Below are 24,913 nucleotides of genomic sequence, written 5' to 3' on the forward strand. Positions count from 1 at the left end.
TCTGTTTGTGCTGCTTATTTCAAAGGCCCTTTGTGAAGAGGAGGATGTGGAAAGAAGTAGTTCAGAATAGAGTATCCACATGCGCTGTGCCTCAACATGAGGTAATGCTAGTTGTACTTATTTTTAAACATGACCCAATTTTGAGCCAACAGTCAGCTTCTCTGTCCAAGCAATTAGGAAATGGTCATATCTTTTAGCCATAAAAGCATCCTGACATGCCACATCACGGCAGGCACAAAAATGCCACAGGGAGGTTTTTACCCCATTATTTCCTCCAGACGTTGGATGGGGGTGGGGAGACGAGTCTCTACAATAACGCTTTTGCTTTCTAGGCAGCGAAATTACAACTGTCCCTACAGAGAGCAAAATGAACGTCTCTCTGGAGGACAAGAGGGGACGCAGAGAAGACAAAAGTCGGAGAGTGGAAGAGAGAAAAATACATCCAGGCACTAGACCTCCCAAAGACGCCCGTCTATTTTGACAGTCAGCTGTCATGAAGAGTAGATATTCCATTGAGAATGAGGTCAAACATGCTGACAGGCAACCACGGAAATTGGGGGGGGGGGGAGAGTCTTTTATAAAGGGGCTAAATTCAACAAGGGCAAATGACCCAGACTGAGATAAACCGAGCAGTGATTTATGAAGCTGTCTGATCCAGCCATGGTGACACATGCCTCAGTTACCTCCTGTTTGTATTGTCTCCATGGAGCTACCTTTCAAAAGTACTCGGAAACTGTAGCATGCCAGAAAAGCTACATCCAGATTACAACCTGACCTGGTTATAGGGAGAGATCCTGGAAATGTATTTAAAGGAAGGGGTTCTCAATCTTGGGAGATAGGTTGTTATTAATTTTGCCTCCTTACCTATCAGAGAGATGGCAAATTACTCTTCATATCTGTTATCATTCAAACACAACCTTAAATCTGAAGACTCCTAAAAGCATGCTGTGAACCTAGAAGTGCCCTTCATAGATTCAGTGGAGTTTAGTCACAAGTGAATGTGCACAGGATAGATTGCAATCAGCCTTTGTCATTCTGGGGAGGGCTCAGAAAGAGCCGCCATTTCTTGAGCATTTAGTGCACTTCTGATTGATAATGCCCGAGGTGGTCATTTGGTGGTTCATTTTGAGAGTTCAATTTCAGAGTGATGTTAGCCCACCCCTGCAGCCTAGTCTTGGGTTGACTAGAGCCTCCTCTGCTCCTCTAGTCCATGGTCCATGGTTACATAGACAGTGAACATGTTTAAATAGCTCCTTTAGCTATTGATGTTTCAGGACAACCTTCACGGTGCTTTTCATGATGCCACCAGATGAGTCCAGGCTATCTGAAGTACCATATTCTTCCATACAAGCCTGGCTGGGCCGTAAGATTTTCAAGGGAGGCCCTTCTTTTGATCCTAATAACCTTATAAGTATGTCCAGACGAAACACATGAGAAGGCCTTCTTGGGGGCTGTTCCCAGGTTCTGGAATCCCCTTTCACAGGGATCTAGACCTTTTTAAAATTTCAGCCAGCCTTCAGAAATGGACTTGCCCATAACCAAAAGGATTATAACTGTGTTGTCGAAGGCTTTCATGGCCAGGATCACAGGGTTGTAGTATGTCTTTCGGGCTGTGTGGTCATGTTCCAGAAGTATTCTCTCCTGATGTTTCACCCCCATCTATGGCAGGCATCCTCAGAGGCTGTGTTTATCCATGCCACACAGCCTCTGAGGATGCCTGCCATAGATGTGGGCGAAACGTCAAGAGAGAATATTTCTGGAACATGGCCACACAGCCCGAAAGACATACAACAACCCAGGATTATAACTGTTTGTATGCTTTTATCTGTTCAGGTTGAACACTCCTTATCCCGAATGCTGAAATACTCCAAAATTCAAAATTGTCCACATGCGTGGTTGAGATCATGACATTTTTGCTTTCTGATGGATCAGTTTACTTAATCATTGTTTCATGCATAAAATTATTTAAAATGTTGTGTATAAAATTACCTTCAGGCTATGTGTATAAGGCATATGTGGAACACATGTGAATTTCGTGTTTAGACTTGGATTCAATTGCAAAGATATCACATTATGCAAATATATGGAAATACAGATATGTCAAAATCTGAAAAAATCAGAAAATCAAAACACTTCTGATACCAAGTGTTTTGAACATGAGATATGTAATTTATACCTTTTTCATTTTTGAAAACTGCCTGGAATTTCAGTTTTTGGGATAAGGTGAAATAAAGACAATAGTAGTAGAAAAAATGGCAATACTGGAAAAATAAGTGAATAAATCTAAATCCAAAAGAACTGATTTGTATATTACAAACCATGGGTGGAACAGATAAACATTAAAATCATTTATTTATCATGCCAACTCAAGAAACCTAGGGGAAAGATTGCAGACTAGCTGTGCTGGTATAGCTGTACCAGAACCTTCTACTCTACTTTATTGCTGCAAATGTTTGCATTCATAGGACAGGCCACCTGTCAATCACCATTAAGTTTGGTTCCGCCCCTTGTTCAGGGCTCTGGGATGGAAGGAGCCATTTTTAAGTTAGTCTTACTTAGGAAGCTCATCTATAGGACGTAGACCAGCTCGTCCCATAAAAAGCTTCATATTTCAAGACCACCGGGGATAAAGAGCACCAGGGTTAAAGAACACAAGGGATAAAGACCGTCCGGGGATACAGAACAGCAGCACAGAAACATCTGCAAGCCATTGGCTGGTAGGTCCACTCAACAACCAGACGCACTTGGAGTTGGCAGTGGGTCCCAGACCAGCTAGGCCCAGATAACAGATAGTCTGGGAGGGGTTATAAGAGGGTTTTCACAGTTATTCAAAGCCTATCGCCTGTCCTGTGGGGACAAGACTCCTTGAAGATTTATTATTTGTTCATCAATAAAGACTTTGTTATTTCTTTAAAGACTTCAAGGCCATCTTTTCAGAGAAAATTCCTCAACAACCTTTCTTTAGGCACCCTGGCTTCCCGCTGGGCGTAAAGTGTACGTCCTATATAATAGACAATCAGTTACAGGCCCGGCCTGTAAGTTACAGAACACTAGCACTTGTAGTAAAGAATTATTACCTTCTTAACAAAAAATTATCTACATTTATTTTATGTAGAAGCATAACTTGCACTAGTTTCAAACCTGTACCATGTGCTGAAAGGCTCATTTTGACTAAACAATGAATTTGCTTTGAAACAGTAAAGGGATCGGGAACAAAATCAGAATAACAATATGTATATGTACACACATATAAGCAGTTTCATTAAGTTCTTGTAGATTAAAGAAAACCTACTATTTTATTAATTAGAAGAAAGCGAACCTGTTATTTTACATAGGAAAAGTAAAAGAATTTTATTAAATAAAATCCTTCCAGCAAGAGTGGCTATTTCACATCAGAAATAGAAGTTTTGAAGCTTAACCTGAATAAACTCATCTCCTATCTTTTTGTGGAACTGCAGTTTCACTACATCTTTGTAAATGTGTTCAAAACACTTGGTAATAGCTGACCAACAGTGCTATGTTAAATCACTATTTCTGCTTTCAGAGATGATTATAACTCATTTTTCTTGTCTCACTTCTCACATTTGTGTATTTTAAAACTAAATTAGAAAAGAGGCATGGCTTGCCTTTAGAAAAAAAATCAACACAGTAAAGAAGAGTAGCAAACCCTCCCCCTTTTAATCAGTGGCATAGTACATGTTTATTCCCTTGTATTCTCTCTTTGTGTCCCATTACACCCTGTTTGTTCTAGATTAACTATCAATTATTTAATACTGCTGTTATTTGCTGTTCAGTCAACTTAGATTCAGGACAACCCTCCCAATGAGAGACCTAGGCAAGAGTCCTCACTCAGTTCTTGCAAACTCAGGGCGGTGTGTTCCTACAATAATCAGGGCCGGCCGGAGATATTTTTTGATGTGAAGCGGGGGTGCTGAAAAGCGCCCCCGCCACCGGCGCCCTGGCCCCGCCCAGCAGGCCCTGGCCCCGCCTCCCACGCTGCGTGGGAGGCGGGGCCAGGGCGAATAGTGAGGGGGCGGGGCCAGAGTTGGCCCCGCCCCCCCGCCCAGCGTGCCCTGGCCCCGCCTCCCACGCAGCGTGGGAGGCGGGGCCAGGGCACGCTGGGCGGGGGGCGGGGCCAGAGCTGGCCCCGCCTCCCACGCTACCCCCGCTCGCCCGTCTGGCCATTTCTAGCAGGCCAGAGAGTTCAGCGGAGGTCCCTCCAGGCCGCGATTGCGGCCTGGAGGGACCTCCGCTGAACTCTCTGGCCTGCTAGAAAAGGCCAGACGGGCGAGCGGGGGTAGCGTGGGAGGCGGGGCCAGCTCTGACGCCGCTCCCCCCCCGCCCAGCGTGCCTTGGCCCTGCCTCCCACGCAACGGCCAGGAAAAGGCCAGACGGGCCAGGGCGCACTGGGCGGGAGGCGGGGCACCGTCAGGGCGGTGCCCCGCCTCCCGCCCAGCCTGACGGCGCCCCCCCGGGCCTGCGCCCGAGGCGGCGGCGTCAGGTGCCTCAATAGTGGGGCCGGCCCTGACAATAATTCAATCTACATGAAATGCAGTATTCTCCTTTCCTTCACTGGCTCCCACCTTTTTGAGCATCATTATGTTTTTCAATGACTCAAGTCTAAGGAACAACTGCTTTAGGTTATTCATCTTGGCTTCTACTGATAGTTTAGGCCTGATTTGCCATATCATCTATTCATTTTTAGTAGTCTATGTAGAACTTTTCTTCAGCACCACACTTCAGATCAATTGATTATCTTCCAGTTGATTTTGCTCACTATCCAGCTTTCATAACCATTTATAGAAATTAGAACTATAACATGGATGGTTCTGACTTTGGTATCTATTGATATATCCTAACACTTGAGGATTTTAACTAGTTCCTTCAATGATGTGCTTCCTAGCCTGTCTACTTCTGAGCTCTTGACTAAGTTACCTTTTGATTAATAACTTAGCCAAGGTATACACAGCAACCCAATAATTTTTAGAAAGAGACATAAGTTTTCATAATCTACATTTTATTCCTTAACAGCTTTTGCTACATCTCACTTCACTATTAGGGCTACTCCAATATTTCTTTGATTGGCATTTCCAGAATATAACACTGTGCAATCATTCTAAATATCCTATTACTGTCCACTTTAGTGTGCTCATACAAAATATGGCATAGTTTATGGATTCAATTTTTTGTTTTACAATGTCTAGCTTCCTCTGATTCTTGCTCCTCATATTCCATATTTCTACTACATATGTTATGCAGCTTTGGACTTTTTTTTCTCCTCTAAGCATATCAGTAGTGTAGCATCATTTTGTCTTGAGTCCAGTTGCATTAATTAATCTCAGCACTACTCAAACTTGTCCTCATCCCTCTGCAAAGCTCACAGAATCTTTTCTGATATGGGAACTTCATCCTCTAGTACCATCTCAACTTTTATTTCAAATGGTCTCATAAAAAGTTTTCATGATAAAAGACTTTCTAGAATAATTTGTGATTGCCATCTCCTGTATAGTATTAGATCCTTCAGTGTCACTGCCTTTAAGAAATCGTTTACCAGTGTCACTCTACCACTGATGCTATTGTCTAGTAGATGTTTGGTACATTTAGTCTGGCTCTTCTGCAAAAGCCTATTTAATGTGTATGATTCTATCAGCAGTCATACTTCTGTCAGCATAGCCTCTTATTTCAGCATCCTGTCACTATGGAAGGTAATACATCAGACAATAAACTTAAAAGTAGAGGTAGTGAAATGCCCATCTGATAAAAGCAACATTTATCGAAATCTTGCCATAAAGATAGGATGCAGGTGAATGGGTGTCAACTTCAACACTCTCAGCTTGAAGATATCTTTCCTCACCATACAGGCCGAATAGTTCAGGTAGAGAAGGCAGGTGGGCTTACAGGTATGGTATCTGGGGAATGGGGGCATTATTTGTATTTCTGTACCTTAAAACAGATAGAGAGGGCATAATTGTTTACCAGAGACAGAAGAAATGCTGCTAAATTATTGCTTTTTTGGTAAATTGTGGAGCATCATATGTTCTCTTTGTTTCATAGCTTCTGTCATACAAGGTCAACAATGACCAGCTGCCATATTCTTGAGGGGATACTGTTTCCTCCCATCCTTCGTCATCTTTCTTTCCCTCTTCCCAGCAACAGTTTAAGCAAGGAAATCTGGATGAATCAGATTAGGCCTTCTGGGTTTCATTAGTTTGTAGTCTTGCATTTTTTAGCTGTGGCATTCATTTCCCTGGAGCTATCTGACCAAAATGACCTTTGTGCAGACAAAGATGTCTTGCCTGGATTGTCAATAGGCTCTGTTTCCTCTACCCCAGATTTTATTCTAACTCATCCAATGGCCCTTTGTTTCTACTTTTAATTTTGTTTGCACTCCAAAAAGCAATACCTACCTAGCTCTGGAAAATTACCTTGAAGGACTAACTTAGTCTAAAGTTGTAGGAGGATAATCTTGGACACACAGCACCACCCTACCATTTATTCAGTTATGAGTGGCTTCCGCATATTATTATTCTTTCCATTCTTCTTAAGAGCAGCTTCTCAAGCTCTGCACCCTCCTAACGGTCTTCACTGTCCAATTCATATTGTTATGTTAATCAAGGCATTATTCATTTGCATAATTTAGTAGCTAATACACATACTTTCACAGTTATAACAGACACTGTGAATTCAAGCATAGGTGACTCCTCACCACATAATTCTTTATTAGTCACTCAGATAAAGGGCTGCCCCTACACAGTAAGCCAGGAAGTTTAGAAAGTACATTGGTCAATTGTTTTTACTTAATTTTAATCTTTTATTAATTTATGTTGGACAAGATTTGGATAGAAGAAGAGATAAAATCCTGAGGTTTCAGAGTTAAATTAAGAGGGGGAAAGGAAGTATAGTTTGCTTTCAGAAATTTGTAATGAAGCTTGAAATGATACCACTGTCTATCAGTATGGTTGCTTTGCCTTCCCTGCTCAGTATATATCTTTGCAAATATCACAAATATCACAACATTACCAGAGATCTCCATTCCTTTACCCTCACAAGAAAACTGACCCTGAAAAGGGGCAACTCTCGGAATGTCATACAGCATGGGACTAACAAAGATCACATAGAGAGCGGACCATTACATAACTGGGACTCTAGTGACAAAACAGCCCCATTTTTAAAAGATCCTGCAAATTGAGCTGTATAAGCAGGCCAGTGTAGGCAGAAGATCTCCTTTAGATATTTCGGTCCCAGATCCTTTAGTGTTTAAAATCAAAGTACTCACCTTAACAATGAAAAAGTACCACCTACCGTATTTTGATAACACCGCACAAAGGGAGGATTGTGGCCTGCCTGGATAAGTCACTTCCTACTCCTTCCCAGTGTTTGTGTGATTGATTACACTTTGTTTAAGAAGGGACCATCACAAGGCTTCTCTCTGCCCAAGATGCCTTATACACAGACATGAGAGACAGCATTAGGGGCTCTCGTACCAAAGTTAGATAACTTCCTTTTGCCTATCTGCTCTTCTGTATGCAATGTATTACATGCAACAGTAAAAGTAATTTTTTTTACAAGCTTTACCAGACAACCCTGCAATTTTTTTCTCCTGTTTCCTACCATAACCTCATATCTAGTGCCATATATGTGGTTATGGTAGGAAACAGGAAAAAAAAATATGCTGGCTAAGTTGATATCTGTTGCAGATATCAAATATTCCTACAATACAACCACTTCCTCCATGAGGATGGTATTAATCCTGCTCTCATAAAGGCACGAATCACCTCCAGAACTAATCTAGCTCTCTTCAGCTGTAATTAACCAAGATGGGCAAATGTAAAACACTTAGGCAGTCAGCCAAATTATTTGAAGGATGTTGTCTACATCCTGAGGCTGCAGTACCTGAAATGAAACTCATACAACCTGCCTAGACCATTCCCTGAATGCTTCCATAGGAAAATTTCCAGCACAGCATCAATTTCAGAATGGATGTGACAAGATGTATCTCCAAAGTGTCACAGAAACTTGTTCCAATGAGGTATTTGAGAGCTCTATTACTGCCCTTACAGCAGGGGTCCCCAACTTAAGGCCCATGGGCCAGATGTTGCCCTCCAAAGTAATTTACCTGGCCCTGCCCTGAACTTTAGACTTAGGGTTGCCCTAAGGCTGCAATGACTTGAAAGCACACAACAACAACAACAACAACCCCAATTAACTTGACTATCTCATCAGCCAAAAGCAGGCTCATACTTCCAATTTTATGTTGGTTAAAATTGTTCTTTGTTTTAATGTAATGTAATGTTTACTCATGTTTCTGTTTTATTTTCATTTTGATGCTTTATTCTTTTGTTGTAAGTTTACTGTTGTTACTGTATATTATCATGTATTATTTTTATGTGTTGTTTACTCATTTGAGGCATTGAATGTTTGCCTTTTTGTATGTGTTAACTACCCTGAGTCCCTTCGGGGAGAGAGGGCAATCTAGAAATAAAGTTTTATTATTATTATTATTATTATTATTATTATTATTATTATTATTATTATTATTATATTAGTATTTAAATACTATATTATTCTTTTGGTTTTTTGGCACTACAAATAAGATATGTACAGTATGAATTAGGAATTAGTTCATGTTTTTTTCAAACTGTAGTCTGCCCTCCTCCACAACAGTCTTAACTCTCTACTTAGAAAGTTTGAGGACCCCTGTGCTAGATGAATACCCAAGGGTTACATTCGTAAATTTGCTATGTTATCGTTTAATTTTTGATAATGTGTCATTATTTTTTATTTGTTTGCCTTTGGGATCTGGGTGGGTTGGCTATTTTGTCCTGTTCAGTTTCTTTACGGCATTGAATGGTTACCGAAATTTGTTGTACACTGTCCTGAGGTCCCTCAGGGAGATAGGGAGGAATATAAATAACGTTGTTGTTGTTGTTGTTGTTGTTGTTGTTGTTAGGGCTGGCGATTGTCACAGCCACCACCAAACAATAGGCTTGATATTGGTTTCTTACCTGTGTTCAGTCATGGGCACTGGGAGACTTGCATGGTTTTCGTTCTAGGTATCTCTTGGCCTGTTTAATTGTCCTCATCTGTCCAATACAGCAATAGATAAGCTCTATCATGTGGGAGTGGGAGTGGTCAAAATTCATGTCAACAGGTGATTTCACCTCACCTTTCTACAACAAAGCCAGAGCTTTCAATGCAAGCTTCAGGCATGTCAGGAAGAAACTCCCCAATAATATTCAAGAAATGTTTGAATTCTATTCTTCTTTGAATGTTGTCCATTTTAATGGGTCCTATCCTACAGCAGTCAGGACTAGCTGGACCTGTCTAAATCCCACTTATCATATTCTTTTTTAAGGTGAACCTTGAATTAGATCTGTAAGTTTTGTAAGGTGGCAACAGTATGAAAAGGGTAAAAATCAGTGGTAGATTCCACAGTGGTTCCAAAACTTATTTGGCCTACCGCTCCCTTTCCAGAAAAAATATTACTCAGCATGTTGGAAACTATTTTTTAAAAATTTTAATACTAATTAAACAGAAAGATATATGTATCTGTGGCCATCACCGCTCCCCTGGATTGCTACAGCACCCACCAGGGGGCGGTAGCACCCACTTTGGGAATCACTGGGCTAGAACTTATGTTTTCACCACCATAATGCCTTGACCAATGAATTACTGCCTTTTATTGTTATGACTAATAAAGTCAAGAATAGCATGTGAAATGAATATGCATTCATATGCTCCCGCCTTCTCTCTCTTTATGTGTACTTGCTGGTATGCAAGTTGGTTTTTGGAATCATGAAGGCAGGGTGCTATCATGTGCTGACAACTTGCAGCACTCTCACGTCTATTTGTACCTAACATGTGAATTAGACCTTAATCCATTCCAAATGTAATAATTAAACCTATGAGACCTGGATGATGGTACTAAATTAATTTTGTCATTTCTACCCATTAAGAAATTAGTTTGCTGCAAACTTTGCGTGTGAAGCCTTTAAAATGCTTCCTAGCAGAGTGGTTTAAAAGCTTACACATTAAAGTAGCAATACGGCTAACAAGAACTGACATCCATGGCAGAAACAAAGACAGCAGCATAAAATGCTGGCGACTGAACTTGCAGATATGCACAAAAAAGCGATTATAAATCTGACATGAAAAGAAATGAAACACCACTTATGCATAACCGTTAGACAAAGAGAAGGAGAAAGCTGGTCACCAAACAACTCTTTTAAGTGCAAAGGCCTGATGGTAATGGCAAGCAGATATAATAAAGTAACCAAGGTAAAAAAAGAGTCCAAACTAGGGGAATTGTTTGAATAAATGAACCCCGTCTTTCACTTACATGAAAAAAGAGGTTTACTGTCTGGAAAAGATTAACGATTTGCAGTCAAAATACAATGTTATAAAGTAAATACTTGTCAAGTAGAAATGCAGAGTGGGAACACTGATAAAGAAAAAGCAAGAGAAAAAACCTCACAAAATTGCCCTGGTTTGTGAATAAAGCAGATACAAACAAAATGGGGAAAGAGACACAGTAGAAGAGTGGATACAAACATTTTTAGGACTGTGAGCATCTAGTCAAGGTCCAACCTACCCTTGACCATGGGACCACTCTAGAGGTGCCCCTATGTGACTGGTTCAGAGATGACTTCATTGTCTGTCTCTATATGGTTGGTTTGGAGGTGGCTTCATTGTGTTCAGTTGACGCATCCCTACCCTTTGAAATCTCTAGGTCATCCAACACAACTCTATGATATATTGGGATCAGGAGTCAGGTAATACTAATGGTGTTCAGTCATATCTGTGGTTTCAGATAAACATAGTCTGGCTGGGAACATAACATGGGTGCAGGAGTCTTACTGTATTTGAAAAGGCACGGCTTGAAAGACATTTACTAACTGTGCTAAATTAATGAATCCACATGAATGCTGAAATGTATTGATTTTTTAAAAAAAATATTACAGGCAGTCACCTACTAAATGCATGCCACACTGCTACTCAAGTCAATATTTGATTTGTCTATCTATCATTTAAATCCTAAAGCCAAGTCTGCTCAAGTGTTCAGATATTTGCTATAAGCTCTTTGTATTTGTTACTTACGTCCACCATAATTATATTCTAATGATCTCAAAACATGCAGACTTTGCAATTCAGCCTCATCAAGAATATGTCTGCATGTTTTGGTAGTGTCAAATCCTCTCTCTCTCTCTCTCTCTCTCTCTCTCTATATATATATATATATATATATATATATATATTTAAAAAAACAGTTTGCTTTTCAGGGGCTTTTTTTGCCCCAAAACAGATGTAGCAATTTGCATCCAAACACCTCCTCAAAATTTGCCAGCTTCCCATTTTATCTCCTTTTGGCTTGACTTTCAGCCAAAAATAGTGAACAGAAAGGGGTCATTTCCAATGTGCTAAGTGGCATTACTGTGGATTGTAGAGGCCCAAACCTCCATGCAGTTGTCCACCTTGGTTTAGGTTGTCTTTTCTTTATCTATGTTCTCCCAGCCAGTGAAGACATTTCTTTTTAACTAAACATGTGACTGTTATTTTTAGTTTCTCTGTTTTTGTTTTGCTGGTGTTTTTAATCTGTCATAAGTATAATTTGATGAGTTGATTATTGTTTTTATACTGTTTATATTTTGCTTTGACTCTTTTTTGTTTGGAAAACTAGGCTACAGATTTCTGAAAGCCAGGAGGCTGGCAGGCAATTCCGTCTTTATAAATCATGAGGCATTGAACTAGTTATCCTTATGAAGTATGGTGGCTTCCCGATAGGACTCAAGTTCAAACTACAGATTGAGTTACATCAATGCCCATGTTTTAGTATATCAGATTTTGTTGCTTTAAAATAAATCTCAAAGGAAGGGTCAGCTGATCATGGTCAGGATAATAATGATAGGGAAATAAGGTAACCAGACTGAATCTTTTCCAAATGAAGCAGACCCACTGGATCAATGGGACTATGTAAGTACGCATTGATGCATTTCTTTATTTATAGCATTTCAGTCATGAGGGCCCCCAGAAGGGCTTACAAGTCATTAATTTGACAGCTCTCTGCTTTCAGGCTTACAATCTAAAGGCAGGACACACATCGACACAAAAGTAGGAAAAGGAGGAGTAGGAGGGAGAAGGGAGAGAGATGCCACCGAAACCTTCAAAAGTATTTCTCTACTGCACAAATTGTTTGATAGTGGAATGGACTGGCAGTGGGTTGTATTTTCCTTCAATGGAGGTCCTTAAATGGAGATTGAATGGATAGCTCTCAGAAGTTCTGTAAACGTGTATTTCTGCATAGCAGGGTTTGGACTAGATGGCCTTTACAGCTCCTTCCAACTATAAGATTCCATAAAAAAAATTCTACACAGAAAATAACATTTCGATGTAATGAATGATGTTGCCAAGTAGATTCTATATGGTGAATAGCCATTGAAAACTGCTGTTTCCCAAAACTTTCTCACAATGGGAAGAAAATTGCTACAGGCTGTCCCAGAATTACAAACATCTGACTTGCAAACTACTCATAATTAAGAACAGGATTGAGACAACGGGAACTGAGATAAATCTACCCCAGGAAGAGAAATTCACCTCTGAAAGAGTTATTATGGAGAAAGATGTCCCAACTGAAGCTTTATCACCAATCCTTGTTTTCATAACAAGCCACATTTTTCAAAATTCATTGATCACAGGAACAGAAAGTGCAGTGAAATCTTCAGAACAGAAGCACAGACAGCAAAACAAACACCACAGGGGTGTTAACCCTTCCATTTGCTATCCAAAACTCACTCATTCATTCACCCTCTCTCTCCCCCCCCTCCCTCTCTCTCTGTATGTCAGGAGTTAAACTTAAAATGTACCTGTTCTGACTTACAAACAAATTCAACCTATAGAACATACCTTGTTCACAACTTGGGGATTGCCTTTAGTAATCTGCACATGTACCCACAGCATAAATCCAACATATTCATGGAGGAAAACAGTTTTCTAGCAAATTTCCATTGTTTTCCCCTGCTGGGCAAGCAGTAATGCATTTGGTCTTGTGGCACATGCCACTTGGGTCATTACTTGGCAACTAAGGACTGTGTGAGACTCTCCCCTTGCCCACAGTTCCAAATGAAGAGTCCATGAGCACAACATGATTTGCACTAGCAGAATTACAGTGTTGGATGCTAGCCAACATACAACAGAAGAGTAATAAATACATCAGCACAGTTTTTCTCTTTGTGATTTTACAAATTTGCACAATTAGCATGAACAAATTCCAAGTGGAACTATAACATTTGCTTTTTCTAGAAGGCAGAATTAATTCATTATTTGGTTTGCATTAATTTGAACAGATAATTACCACATTTCTTTGTTCTTTATACTCCCAAGTCTATGAATACTGTTGGGTTTTCTGAAACATTCTTGCACAATTGTTTCTAAACGTACTGATGTAGATTATTTCTCCTCTTAAACTCTTAAGAAAACTTTTAAACAGTGCTTCAGAAAGACTACTCCAACCTTTTTACAGGGTCAGTTGAGATGACGCTGTATGTGAGGAGCCTCCAGATGTGGACTGGAGTATAACTCCAATCAATCCTCACCCTTGGATATGTTAGCAAGGACTGATAGGCACTGCAATTCAACATTATCTGGAGGGCCACATGTCATCTACTTCTGCTCTGCCTACATTTCTGGGAGAAGGCTTGTGCCAACTGAAGTAGTGAGGAGGCGCATCTTTCCAGGATTGCCGCTGCAATTTTTATAGTCACCCTGAATAAACATCATACAACATAGAACCCACAGAGAAATAGTCTATGATCCGGCTTTTATTTCTAGCTATACATAAATGTAACACCTACTGTATAGATTTTCAGAGCAGAAGCACATGGATCAAGGGGGAAGCCTGTGTAATTGTATTCCTATTGCTGTGCTCAGCTGAATTAGCCTCTCCTTGAAACCAGCTCTTAAATATTATGTTGGCATAAAAAATGCTTTTAATGTGCATACATCTTAGTGTGTTTTTTTTCCTTCACACTATTTTCTACAGACCCTTTTGGTACAAAATAACCTTGCTGAGCCATCTGTACAAAATAAAGCAATCCTGAAATGCATTTCCTGTGATTCAAATAATTTTCAAAAAGCTCCCATTCATCTCCTTCCTTTTTTGCTAGAATGAGACTAACATTCAACCCCGCTTACCCCAAGAATGCAGGCTGCCCGGATGGGTAATTAAAGCACTGTGTGTTTCATTTCCTGTTTCTAACTGCACTGAGCCCCCCCCCCCCTTCTTTTTTAAAGACATGTTCTAACCCTTTTGGTTAACCCTTTGGAGACTCAATAGGAGCTCGTTTTGCCCTGCAAGGATGAGAATCATAGCTCAACAGTCAAAGTCTTGGCTGACTGAAAATTAATTATCAATCTTCCTGCTGCATGCAGCAATATTATTGACCAACTATATGGGTTGTTTTAATGCATAAAGTTTGTAAGTATAACGTTTTAAAAACATTTAGGAAGCAGCTTTGAAAAGAAACGACGTTACTTCCTCCTAGTCAATTTGACTAGACACAAATCTGCATGCATAGTGAGAGCTATGTTGGTTGAGGAAAATCACCTCAATTCTCTTTAGGTTTTAGTCATTAAACTAGTGATAAACTTATGTGTTTATTTGTATGGGTTATTTAATAAACATAATAACTTCATTCTTATATCCCAACACCTTCTTCCCAAAGGGAATTGGGGCAGTTTACACATGGCACAAAAGTGCCTAAAAATAGAACATAAAATAAAACACAATATAAAATGCAATTAAATAAAACAAATAGACATATAAAACAACTTAAAACTCAATTAAAACGGCGGCTTCTCTGGTGGTAAGCTACTGTAAACATGGCCAGGCTGTAAACAGTGGGCAAGGGAATGGGCAAAGGTGTAACCATGGGATGAGAGCATGGGGTGTAGTGCAAGACTGCAAAACAATTGTGTAGAACAACTAGGGACTAGGTGTTCTCAAAAGCTTGTTTGAACATCCAGGTCCTCAGATCCTTATGGAAGGCAGACAGTGTGGGGGCTTGCCTAATCTCCCTGGGGAGTGTGTTCCAGAGCCGAGGGGCCACCACCAAGAAGGCCTTCTCCCTCAACCACATTTGTGACAATTATTTAAGTTATATCTTTGCTACTTTAGTTTGTTCTTAAGTTTTAAAGTTAGGTTGTTTTTATATTGTTTGATGTGATCTGCTTTGTATGTTGTTTGTATGTTTCTTTTTGCTGGCATTGAATGTTTGCCATATATTTTGGAAACTGCCCTGAGTCCCTCCGGGGAGATAGGGTGGGCTACAAATAAAGTTTTATTATTATAATTATTTGCGGCAGGAAAAGAGAAGGGACTCTATTGTGGCTGTCTCACAGCTGCAGATCTCCTGTTTGAGGGAGAAACTCACCTTGATTCCCCACCGCTTCTTATTGTGAGGGCCTTTTCAGTTTGCTTGTCAACATTTGGACTGTTGGAGTTCAGAGACAGACAGAGCGGCTCTTCCAGGTCTAAATCCAGTGTAATCCCAACAGGAATAGACTCACTGAATGAATGGGACTTGTTGAATAAATGCTTAATGCAAACTCACCCACTGAGCACAGTAATTTTAATGGGTCTGTACTAATTGGAATTGAGTTGCCTCCTTGAATTTAGTTTCCTGTCTCTTTTGATTGCCCTTTTAGTTTAAAAAAACATAATTTGAGTATTCCTTTTCAGTAAAAATGTCCCATAAAGGCAAGTTATAAGTGTCTTTAACTACAATCACTCAATAGGCTTGAAACTCACATCGTTATCATAAAGCCTTACTCCTCAACGCCTGTGTGATAAATTCAATCTGACATGCAGCCTACATATATGTAGGTCATTTCTCCCATCCCAGAGAAGCCCCCTTCATCTCAGAAATAGTACATGGCAGCTACTTAACACGGAAGCTTTAGGACAGCGAAGCTTTGGCATTGCAGGCAGATGGGGTGGGTCAAAGAAAAGGCAGAGGCTTCAAACAGCACTGAAAACAAACTAGGGCAGTGGGAGTTGACTCCTCCTTGACTTGCAAAAGAGAGGTGGGAGATTGATTCTTAATTCCAATTCTTCCTCAGAAAGAGGTATTCTGCAATGACAACCAAATACCCAAGTCATAGAGACAGCTGGGTGGGGAACACAAGGACACTCATTTCCTGCAGGATCCTGGAATTTCCTTTCGAGACCTCCTGCCTACACACTGATCCAACCTGATCCTGCTTAGCTTGTCAAATGAGAGAGGATCAAAACCCACAAGGAAACCAGCTAATGGAGATTCCATTAATTAAATTAAAAACCTCTTCAGTTGTACAGAACAGAACACAAACATTTAGAGCCACAACGAGCCCTCAAAACAGACAGATGCAATTTGTTACCTGCACAAGGAGTTCCAGCTTCCTGTCATCAAGGAGGTGCACTTGACACCGGCGGCCCTCTGTCATCTAAAAAAACAACAAGAAGACAGGTTAATTCACAGGCCCGACTAACACTGCAAGCTGCTACTAGCCAGCTGAAGTTTTTGCTGCTCCACACATTGTCACAGTTGATTCCCCACTCACTATTTAGCACCCCCTCCCACACAAGTCAGCATAAGGAAGGAGAAAAATAAATACTCAATTCCGCCAGCTGTTCTTGAATGCACAAATTGCCTCTGGTTTGACTCCACTAAGCATGGGGATTGTTCCAGTGAGGAAAAAGGGAATACTGAAATGGCCAGAGGTTCTTGTATTAGAAAAATGAGGTTATACATGGATTCACAGGAAAAAGCTACTTGGATTATTACAATTCTTAGAATTCCCCTAGGTGTAGTCCAAAAAATTAATATTGTGAAGCTTTGATGAAAGCTTTATCAAAAGTTCTTAACCTGTGGTTCTTAACCTGATGAGCATTAGGTCTTCATGAACAGAGCACATAAATGTTTTCCTTGCTCCAACCATTTACCTTCTGTTACTATGAGTACTGTGTGCATTTTCTGGATAATGTGTGCAAAGTTTTCAGTCGATTCTGAAAGCATCACTGTCCTTTGTGGCTTATTTGAGGCAAGGGAGAAGAATGCTGATGAAACCTTGGATTAGTTTGAGAATGTTTGGGTGGGGATAGTAAGAAATTATACAGCAGGGAGGCAAAGGATCAGTGGTTGACACTGTTGGATATCTGCCCACATCTAGGCCAAGCTACCAACCAGCAAAACTATTTGGGTCTGTTACTGCCATGCCTCTTTGTATGTCACTGTCATATACTCTCTATCCCCATAGATCAGAAGAAGAATGGACATGAGCAATGGAAGTGGTAGAGAGGAAGAAGCAAAAGCCAAATTTTTCTGCTTACTCTTCTGCTTTGCCTTTATGGTGACAGGAAAGACACATCCTATTTCTACCATTTCTAAGATAGTACAAATCAGAAACTCATTTTGTGAGGTTGCCGACAATTCATGATGTTTGTCTGAATAAGATGACATCAGGTTTTCCCCTTTTACTTGCCCAGTTTTGCAATACTGTAACAATGTGGAGTTTCTAAATGGCACCATGCCTTCTATTTCAAAGCAAGACAACTTGCCATTGCATTATCTGACACCACTGTAACGCTTAGAAAAATGCAGGTCACACAATAAGAGTACCACAGCAAATCCTTAAGTTCCTGGTTTGCTTGTGAATTCCTGAAAGAATGTCAGCACTTTCTTGCTCTGTTCCACTGACAACAAAACCCAACTGTTGTACCCATGTCAGCATATTCCACTCCACAAAACAAAAGCAAAAGTGACCTGCTTTCTTTCTTTTACACAGAGGCTTCTACAGCTGACACTTTCATGAACTTGCCAGGGTGCATTCATGATTCTGTTGTGCTGGTGCCCTCAGAATGTCTCAAAGTATTAACTCTATCAAAGCCAGAATTCTGTGCAAGGAACATGTTTATTATGACATCAGACAGCCTTTTCCCCCAATCAGGCATACTACAAGTATCTTGGATCTCAATAATTCATACTATATGGGGGTTATGGAGATTGTAGCGCATCACATAGGAGAATGCCAGGTTGTTGTAGGTGCTACACAGTTTACTTAACGGCTGAACTGCTTTAGCTATGTAGGTCCTCTAGTATACAAAGTAAAGCCCTACAATGAAATTGTGACGTTTACATGTGGGAATCTCACAGTAAGGCCCAATTATCCCATTCCCCCAAAATGTCAAAAACTCACTTATTGCAATGGAAACAGAAAACAGGGTTTTTAATTCTATAAAATTGTTCCAGTTTATTGCACCATATGAACTGTGCTATAAACTCAGTCTGACTGGCAGCAATTTTCTATAGGCTTCAACAGTCTGTATAAGAAGCATTTCAAATGGCATATACAATTGGACCTCTGGATCGGTAAGATCTGGATCCATGATTTCCAGCAACCATGGATTGGCGTGCCCCATACTAATAAAGAGAACATAGGCACACTGGAGTGTGAACGTTCATATTGCTGCCATTTAATAATATGCAGTGTGATCCTTCACATTTTTTCATATCCACAGTGGATCTTGGAATCAAACTGTGACAATTACGGGTGGCCCACTATATATTTATTTAATTTAAATCACACCTTTCTCCCAACATGGGAACCCAGGCCTCTTACACAAGTGATTTAAAAAGTCATGAAATTGATGATCATATTAAAATATTTACAAAATCCAATGAACAATTCACATATTGTCAAAGGCTTTCACGGTCACAGTCACTGGGGTGTTCTGTGGTTTCTGGGCTGAATGACCATGTTCTAGCAGCATTTTCTCCTGATGTTTTGCATACATCTGTGGCTGGCATCTTCAGAGGATCTATGCCCAGTTGTGCTCTGAGCTAGGTTTTTCCTCGCAATACTGTCCTGAACTCATGGTCATCTATAGTCAAGAATGAACTTCACTTAACCTGGGGACAACAGCTCCCATTGCCCTTGGGAATGGTAGATGCCCCAGTTGGGAACAATGAACTCTGAACTCTCAGAAAACCCCAAGAACCTCTATTTTACTAGATAATTGTCTTACTAACAATGGCTCTGTGTCTGTTCTGATGGCCCTGGCTGTCACAAGCTAAACCCTACAGGACACAACTCTAGTTCTGACATGATTTTAGGCATGCCTTGGCAGGTGGTGAAGGTCTTAGAACTTCAAAAGTTGTCTCCTCACCTAAAACATAGAGGGCACAACAAATACATGATGAATGCATACTTTACTTATTAATTTTAGGCAAAAATATTATATGTGAAGTGCACATTTTTAAAAAACGTATTTTGAAGTTTATTCCCGTATCATACAATTCCTTGGTTGTAAGCTTCTGTGATAGGAATGAGGGATTTGTCATTCTCAGAAACTTGTTGCATCAGCTCTGCCCAATTGTGAGGAGTGATGGGAGTTGCCATCAAACAACATCTGGAAGGCAACATATTCTGCATTCCTGTTCTAGAGGCATTCACACAAAAATATTAGACATACATTCATCAGTAGAGGGCAATTTCTCCTTCTACATCTGACATTATAGGCTGGATATACCTTATCTCTGTGATCTCTGGTCTCTAGGGCTAATGACATATATACAGTATTCATTCATCCCAGCAGAAAGGAAATTCCTTTTAAAGGAAGTTACTTGGCAACTCCCAGTTCTTGGCCTCTTTAAGAAAGAGTTTTCTAGTTACCTCTGACATCAATGTAAAGCTTTAAATCTCATTTACAGATTGCTGGCCCAAATATTTACACAATGGATTTCTCTGCTGTGCATCCAACAGAAAAGCGGGCAATTGTTTTGCACTGTTCCACAAACCATTTTGGCAGCTTAGTATCTGACCTATTCATCTTGTCTGGAACTTCAAACATGAGCAAGGTAGATCCAATACTTGCCACTAATGCATTCTAGGAAATGAGTAGACTGTGCTTAATCCCATTTAAAATAGTCGCTGAAGGACCACTAGGACAAAATATGAACTAGGCAGCTTTTTGGATGTGGAACACACAAGGAAGAGCCCTTTCTCTTTCTGTGTACATGAGCGCTTTTAAAATCACCATCAGCAACTGCAAATATACTGGCCGAAATCATCTTCATTAAACGTCTCATACACACACAAAAAAGAAAATGTTGTTTTATCATGACAAATCTATGTTCTCACAACATATTTTGCTAGTCTTGGTTTTTTTAAGACTTAAAAGATGTTTCTTCATTCATTTTTGATCATTAGTCATAAAGAACCCATTTCCATGTCTACACCAGGAACCATTAGCCACAAAGATGTTTATTACATGATACGCTCCCATGCTTTCTTAGGCCCCATTTACACTGCCATATAAAATCCAGATTATCTGCTTTGAACTGGATTATATGGCAGTGTAGACTCATATAATCTGGATTTTATATGACAGTGTAGATGGAGCCTTAGATATATGAGGAAGTCACATGTACATGGAAGTTATGTGTACATGGAAACCATAATGATTTGAGTGAGATTTGCTCCCATACTCACAAAATGGTTTAAAACCATTTCGTCTCTCATGGCTTCATACCATGGAATCCTGGAGTCTGTCATTCTGCTAATTCTATCACTGTAATTCAAAGGTTCTGTAGCAATAAATTCTATGTTCCTTCATCCAACACCAAATCCTAGGATTCTGTAGGATGGAGCCATGCCAGTTAAAGTGGTATGGAACTGCTATACTTGTGTAGTGTGGCTACATTCAAGATGCATGCTCCCTAACAAAGTCCACGGAGACTAAAAATAGCATGTGGGGGAAAAGACTATGCTAGAATCTTTCTCCTTACATAGTTTTCTGCCTATGGAACTTTTAATCTGGGGGGTCTCCACAGAGGAACAGATACATTCAGTGACTACAGAGAATTAAAAAAGAGTTATAGCAGCAACTTTAACACTGGTTTATACTCTAACATGAATTAAATAATCTATATTTTGCTAAAGTATATATCAGTTAGATTTTAAAATGCTGCTAGGTTCTTTTCTTTCCCCCCTTTCTCCTGTTAAAGACAGAACAGACTGATGTAGTTATTTCTTAGAATAGGTAATACAGAGAGATTACTATTCCACCTCTTTTCTTAAAGGGTATATTCAGCCACTCCAGTACAAAGTAGCTCTTCAAAGTGATGTATGAACAATGCATGAATCATTTTACATGAAGCACTTGAACGAACTGGGCTTGAGTCCACCACTCTTTACAACACAACAATGTGAGAATCTCTGACCTGAACAGTCTTGTGTCCATTGCCTTTGTTTGGTTTTTAAAAAGACCATCTTCGTCTTTTTCCCTCTTTCATTTTTTAGTTGCTATGCCACATAATGCGTTTTGAGCTGTTTTACATCAAATAGTTATTTAAATTACATGCATTTGTTGTTCAGTGAACCAGGCCATCTTACTATCAATTTCCCACAGCTTAATACTTGCCTCGTGTTCATTTGAAAGGAAAAAGCTCAATATTTAGAGTTTGGTACTTCAACATGTCACCAACCTGCTAGTTTTTTTGGGTAACATTCTCTATGTTGAACTCCATAGTATAAAATCCACAATTGGGACAGAAACATCCATATCAAGGTTGTTTCTTAGTTTATTATCCCAGGATAATTTGTTTATTGTTACCACTAGGATGATAGAAACATCAAAACATCCTGGTGCCCCCTGGACAAAGTTCTTGCAGACGGCCAATTCTCTCACACCAGAAGTGACTTGCAGCTTCTGAAGTCACTCCTGACATGAAAAAAAATCCTAGGAACTTAAAAAATTATCTAGGGCTTTAAAACATGTGATTAAACCATATATATTTTTAGTTCAGATGTTCCATCATCCAGCTTAATACTACAGACTCTTCTTACAGAGTGATCTCCAAGTGTCTGATATCTGTGCTGTAAGAAGCAGAAGAACTAAGCTCGTTTAATGCAGAGATGTAGTTTCTTCTATGTTTGTTTTTTCTATGTCTTGAAGTTGTGTTGGGAAAAAATAGGAATAAATTCCATCATTAAGCTAATTAGAATAGGTGGAAATTATGATAGAAGAATGATATAAAGAAATTTGGAAATTAGCAATAAAATTAACATGTAATCTAAAGGTTAAAAAAGGCCTAAGGAAGAATAGTAATTTTGACAGTATATGAAAAAAATTATTAAAGAAACATTAAGGAAAGAAGATGGGAATCAACCCCTACCAGAAAAAATGAGGTTTTAGTAGAATCATAAAGAAAAGAAGGACTCTGGAGATGGGAAGCACAATGGGTAGCACAACTATCTGAATGGTAGAGATGGTTGCTTGTAATGAAATGAATAGAAATGTAATAAAAATCTATTAATAATAGAATAGACTTACTGAATCAACAGGGCTCACCTAAGCATTGGCTGACCAACTTCCCATTGATCCAATATACGGTATCTATTTGCATGATTTTGGCTTGAAGAAAGGAGAACTTGACATTTATTTTAAGATAAGTCTTTCAGCTCCTTACTCTTATTTCAGGAATATTATATAGGGAGTGGGACTCATGTAGCCCTCCAGATGTTGCATTGAAAGTCCCATCAATTCTAGCCAGCATAGACAAAGGTGAGCAATTTTGTGAGCTAAAGTCTATCAACGTCTTCGGGTTTGTATGATTCTTAATCCTACTTTAAATACAAACAAATAAACTATGTTGCAGCATTATATCTATATATCCTTTTAGATGGCTCTCAACAAGTGAATGTAAGGAGCTGGGCTGTGGCGCAGCTGGTTAAGTAGCCAGCTGCAATAAATCACTATGACCAAGAGGTCATGAGTTCAAGGTCAGCCCAGTCGGAGTGAGCACCCGACCATTAAAAAAACAGCCCCTTCTCATTGTTGACCTAAGCAACCGAAAGATAGTTGCATCTTTCAAGTAGGAATTTAGGTAACACTTTGCAGGGAGGCTAATTTAACTAACACCATAAAAATCGTCTGGCAGCCATTTGGAATGAGGAAGTATCCATCAAGATGTCACAGTGGATGATGAAGCAGCTGCTCCCCCTGTGGCCAGAATCGAGCATCCCCTCAGGAAGCTGGAAGCTGGAGAACGCCGCCCTGTGTCCCTTCTGGTGAGAAGGGCAGGATAAAAATATTGGAAATAAATAAATAAAATGTTAAATTGCCTCTGCGTCTCTGTCTTTGTCTATGTCTCTATGTTCATATGGCATTGAATGCTTGCCATGTATGTGTGCATTATGATCCGCACTGATTCCACTTCAGGGTGAGAAGGGTAGAATATAAATACTGTAAATAAATAATCAATAAATCCATCACACCTTCTGTTCCAGAACATTCTACATTATGACTAATTTCATCATGTTTTGACCTGTTGAAGTTTATACCAGGGTTTATTTGCACCTAATACCTTAACCAGAAATTCATAGTTTGGGCCATCTTCAATAACAGTGGTTAAACTCCTGCTTTTTCACACAGTGTAGCAGGAAAGCATGCTATTCCCCTTCCATGGTTTTTGGATTTTATTTTGCTAAAGGTGGATTTCGCCAAGGTGGTGGTGGAGGGGGAATAGTATGCATTTCTGTTGCACTGTATGAAAGAGAAGGACTTTAATCAAAATGAGAAGTTATATGCTTATAAGTTATAATGAGAATACTTGGGAGTGAAGGTGCAAATTTAACCATAATCAACTTTTGGGAACTTCTGTCCTCCCAGATCCCATCCTCCACTAAGATGGAGTGTAGATTGCAATAATGAAGACACATGTCAGATATACTGGACACTGGAAATAATGTACAGATTAGTTGTCTCTCCATGGCCTTTTCATATGGAATTACATGGAGAGCTAGGAGGAGTTACGTTTTTGGACCACAACCTCAGAATACCCAACTGCTATGGCCACTGCATCTTCAACAACTCCAGTCCAGCTACATGCTCAAAGCCATGTGCTCAAGTGCCTCCTCACAAATGTATTTCCTTATTTATTATGGGAATTCCCGCTCCTTACTTTCCCCAGGGTGACTAACTCTCATAGCCTCCAGAGAAAACCATGTTGTTTCAATTATGCTATGTAGTCAAAGGCCCATTTATCAGTAATTTGGTCAATGCCATTTAACATATTTATTGGTTAAGGACAAAAAAGTATTAAAAATATACAGCAGTTAAAGGTTCCCTGCGTGGTATTACACATAAAATGATTAATGTGTGTGTTCCATTGTAAACACTAAGCCATCAACAGAGGTAGTCAGTTGCAAAACAATTTACTGAACTATGCTAACATTTCTGCCAGCTGCTTAATTTGTAGTGGGTATATCAGAAATCAGAGCTTAATTCAAATGCCATCTTCCCTGGCCTCAGCAAAATCTCTCTCAAATATGTGCTTATTCTCTCTCTTGCTCTCTCTCTACCTCTTTCTCTCACAGATAGAGTAAAGGCTGCTATTGATATTATCACCTTGTGGTTGATGTGGCGAAATGAAATGTCTGTAAGTGGGTGGCAGCGGTAAGACATTGCTTCCTGTCTACAAGGGTTCTGAAGCCCTGCATCACAAACAGAAAGCAAGAGTAAAGAAAGTATCCTAGCCACAAATGTTTACTTGGTAGAGGATAAACAGTTTTAAACAAACAAAAGAAAACTCTATAGAGAGTAAGCCAAACCTCATACTTCAAGAAAGCAAATTTGAGTGGGTGATACTACATAGATTAATATCATCATAGTAGTATCCAGGAATATGAACGGGGTTCAAGGAGGTCTACAGAAATTCTATTTCCAATCACTACTTTTATTCCGTGTCAGTGATATGAGATAAAAAGGTATTTAAGCTGTTGGACAGAACTGATAGGTTTTGTAGCCTAGGTAGCTGTTACAGTGGAACATAATCCTATGAAAACAAGTGCATTAATTGTTTTTAAAATACCCATGCTT

General features: G+C 39.7%; 1 protein-coding gene across 16 annotated transcripts in view; it reads right to left on the reverse strand.

Annotated features, from left to right (window-relative positions):
• The window catches only part of frmd4a (FERM domain containing 4A), a 485,341-nt gene that overhangs the window by 148,369 nt on the left and 312,059 nt on the right, over positions 1-24,913 (reverse strand). For 12 of the 16 annotated variants that reach the window (XM_062983558.1, XM_008111470.3, XM_008111469.3 and 9 more), the window contains one exon: positions 16,411-16,476. In XM_062983558.1, the coding sequence (XP_062839628.1) occupies positions 16,411-16,476 (66 nt within the window). Of the gene's footprint in view, positions 1-16,410; positions 16,477-24,442; positions 24,529-24,913 lie in introns of all 16 variants that reach the window. The other 4 variants (XM_062983560.1, XM_008111473.3, XM_008111467.3 and 1 more) reach the window with 1 other exon arrangement.

This window comes from Anolis carolinensis, chromosome 5, assembly GCF_035594765.1.
Source record: "Anolis carolinensis isolate JA03-04 chromosome 5, rAnoCar3.1.pri, whole genome shotgun sequence".
Lineage (NCBI taxonomy): Eukaryota > Metazoa > Chordata > Lepidosauria > Squamata > Dactyloidae > Anolis > Anolis carolinensis.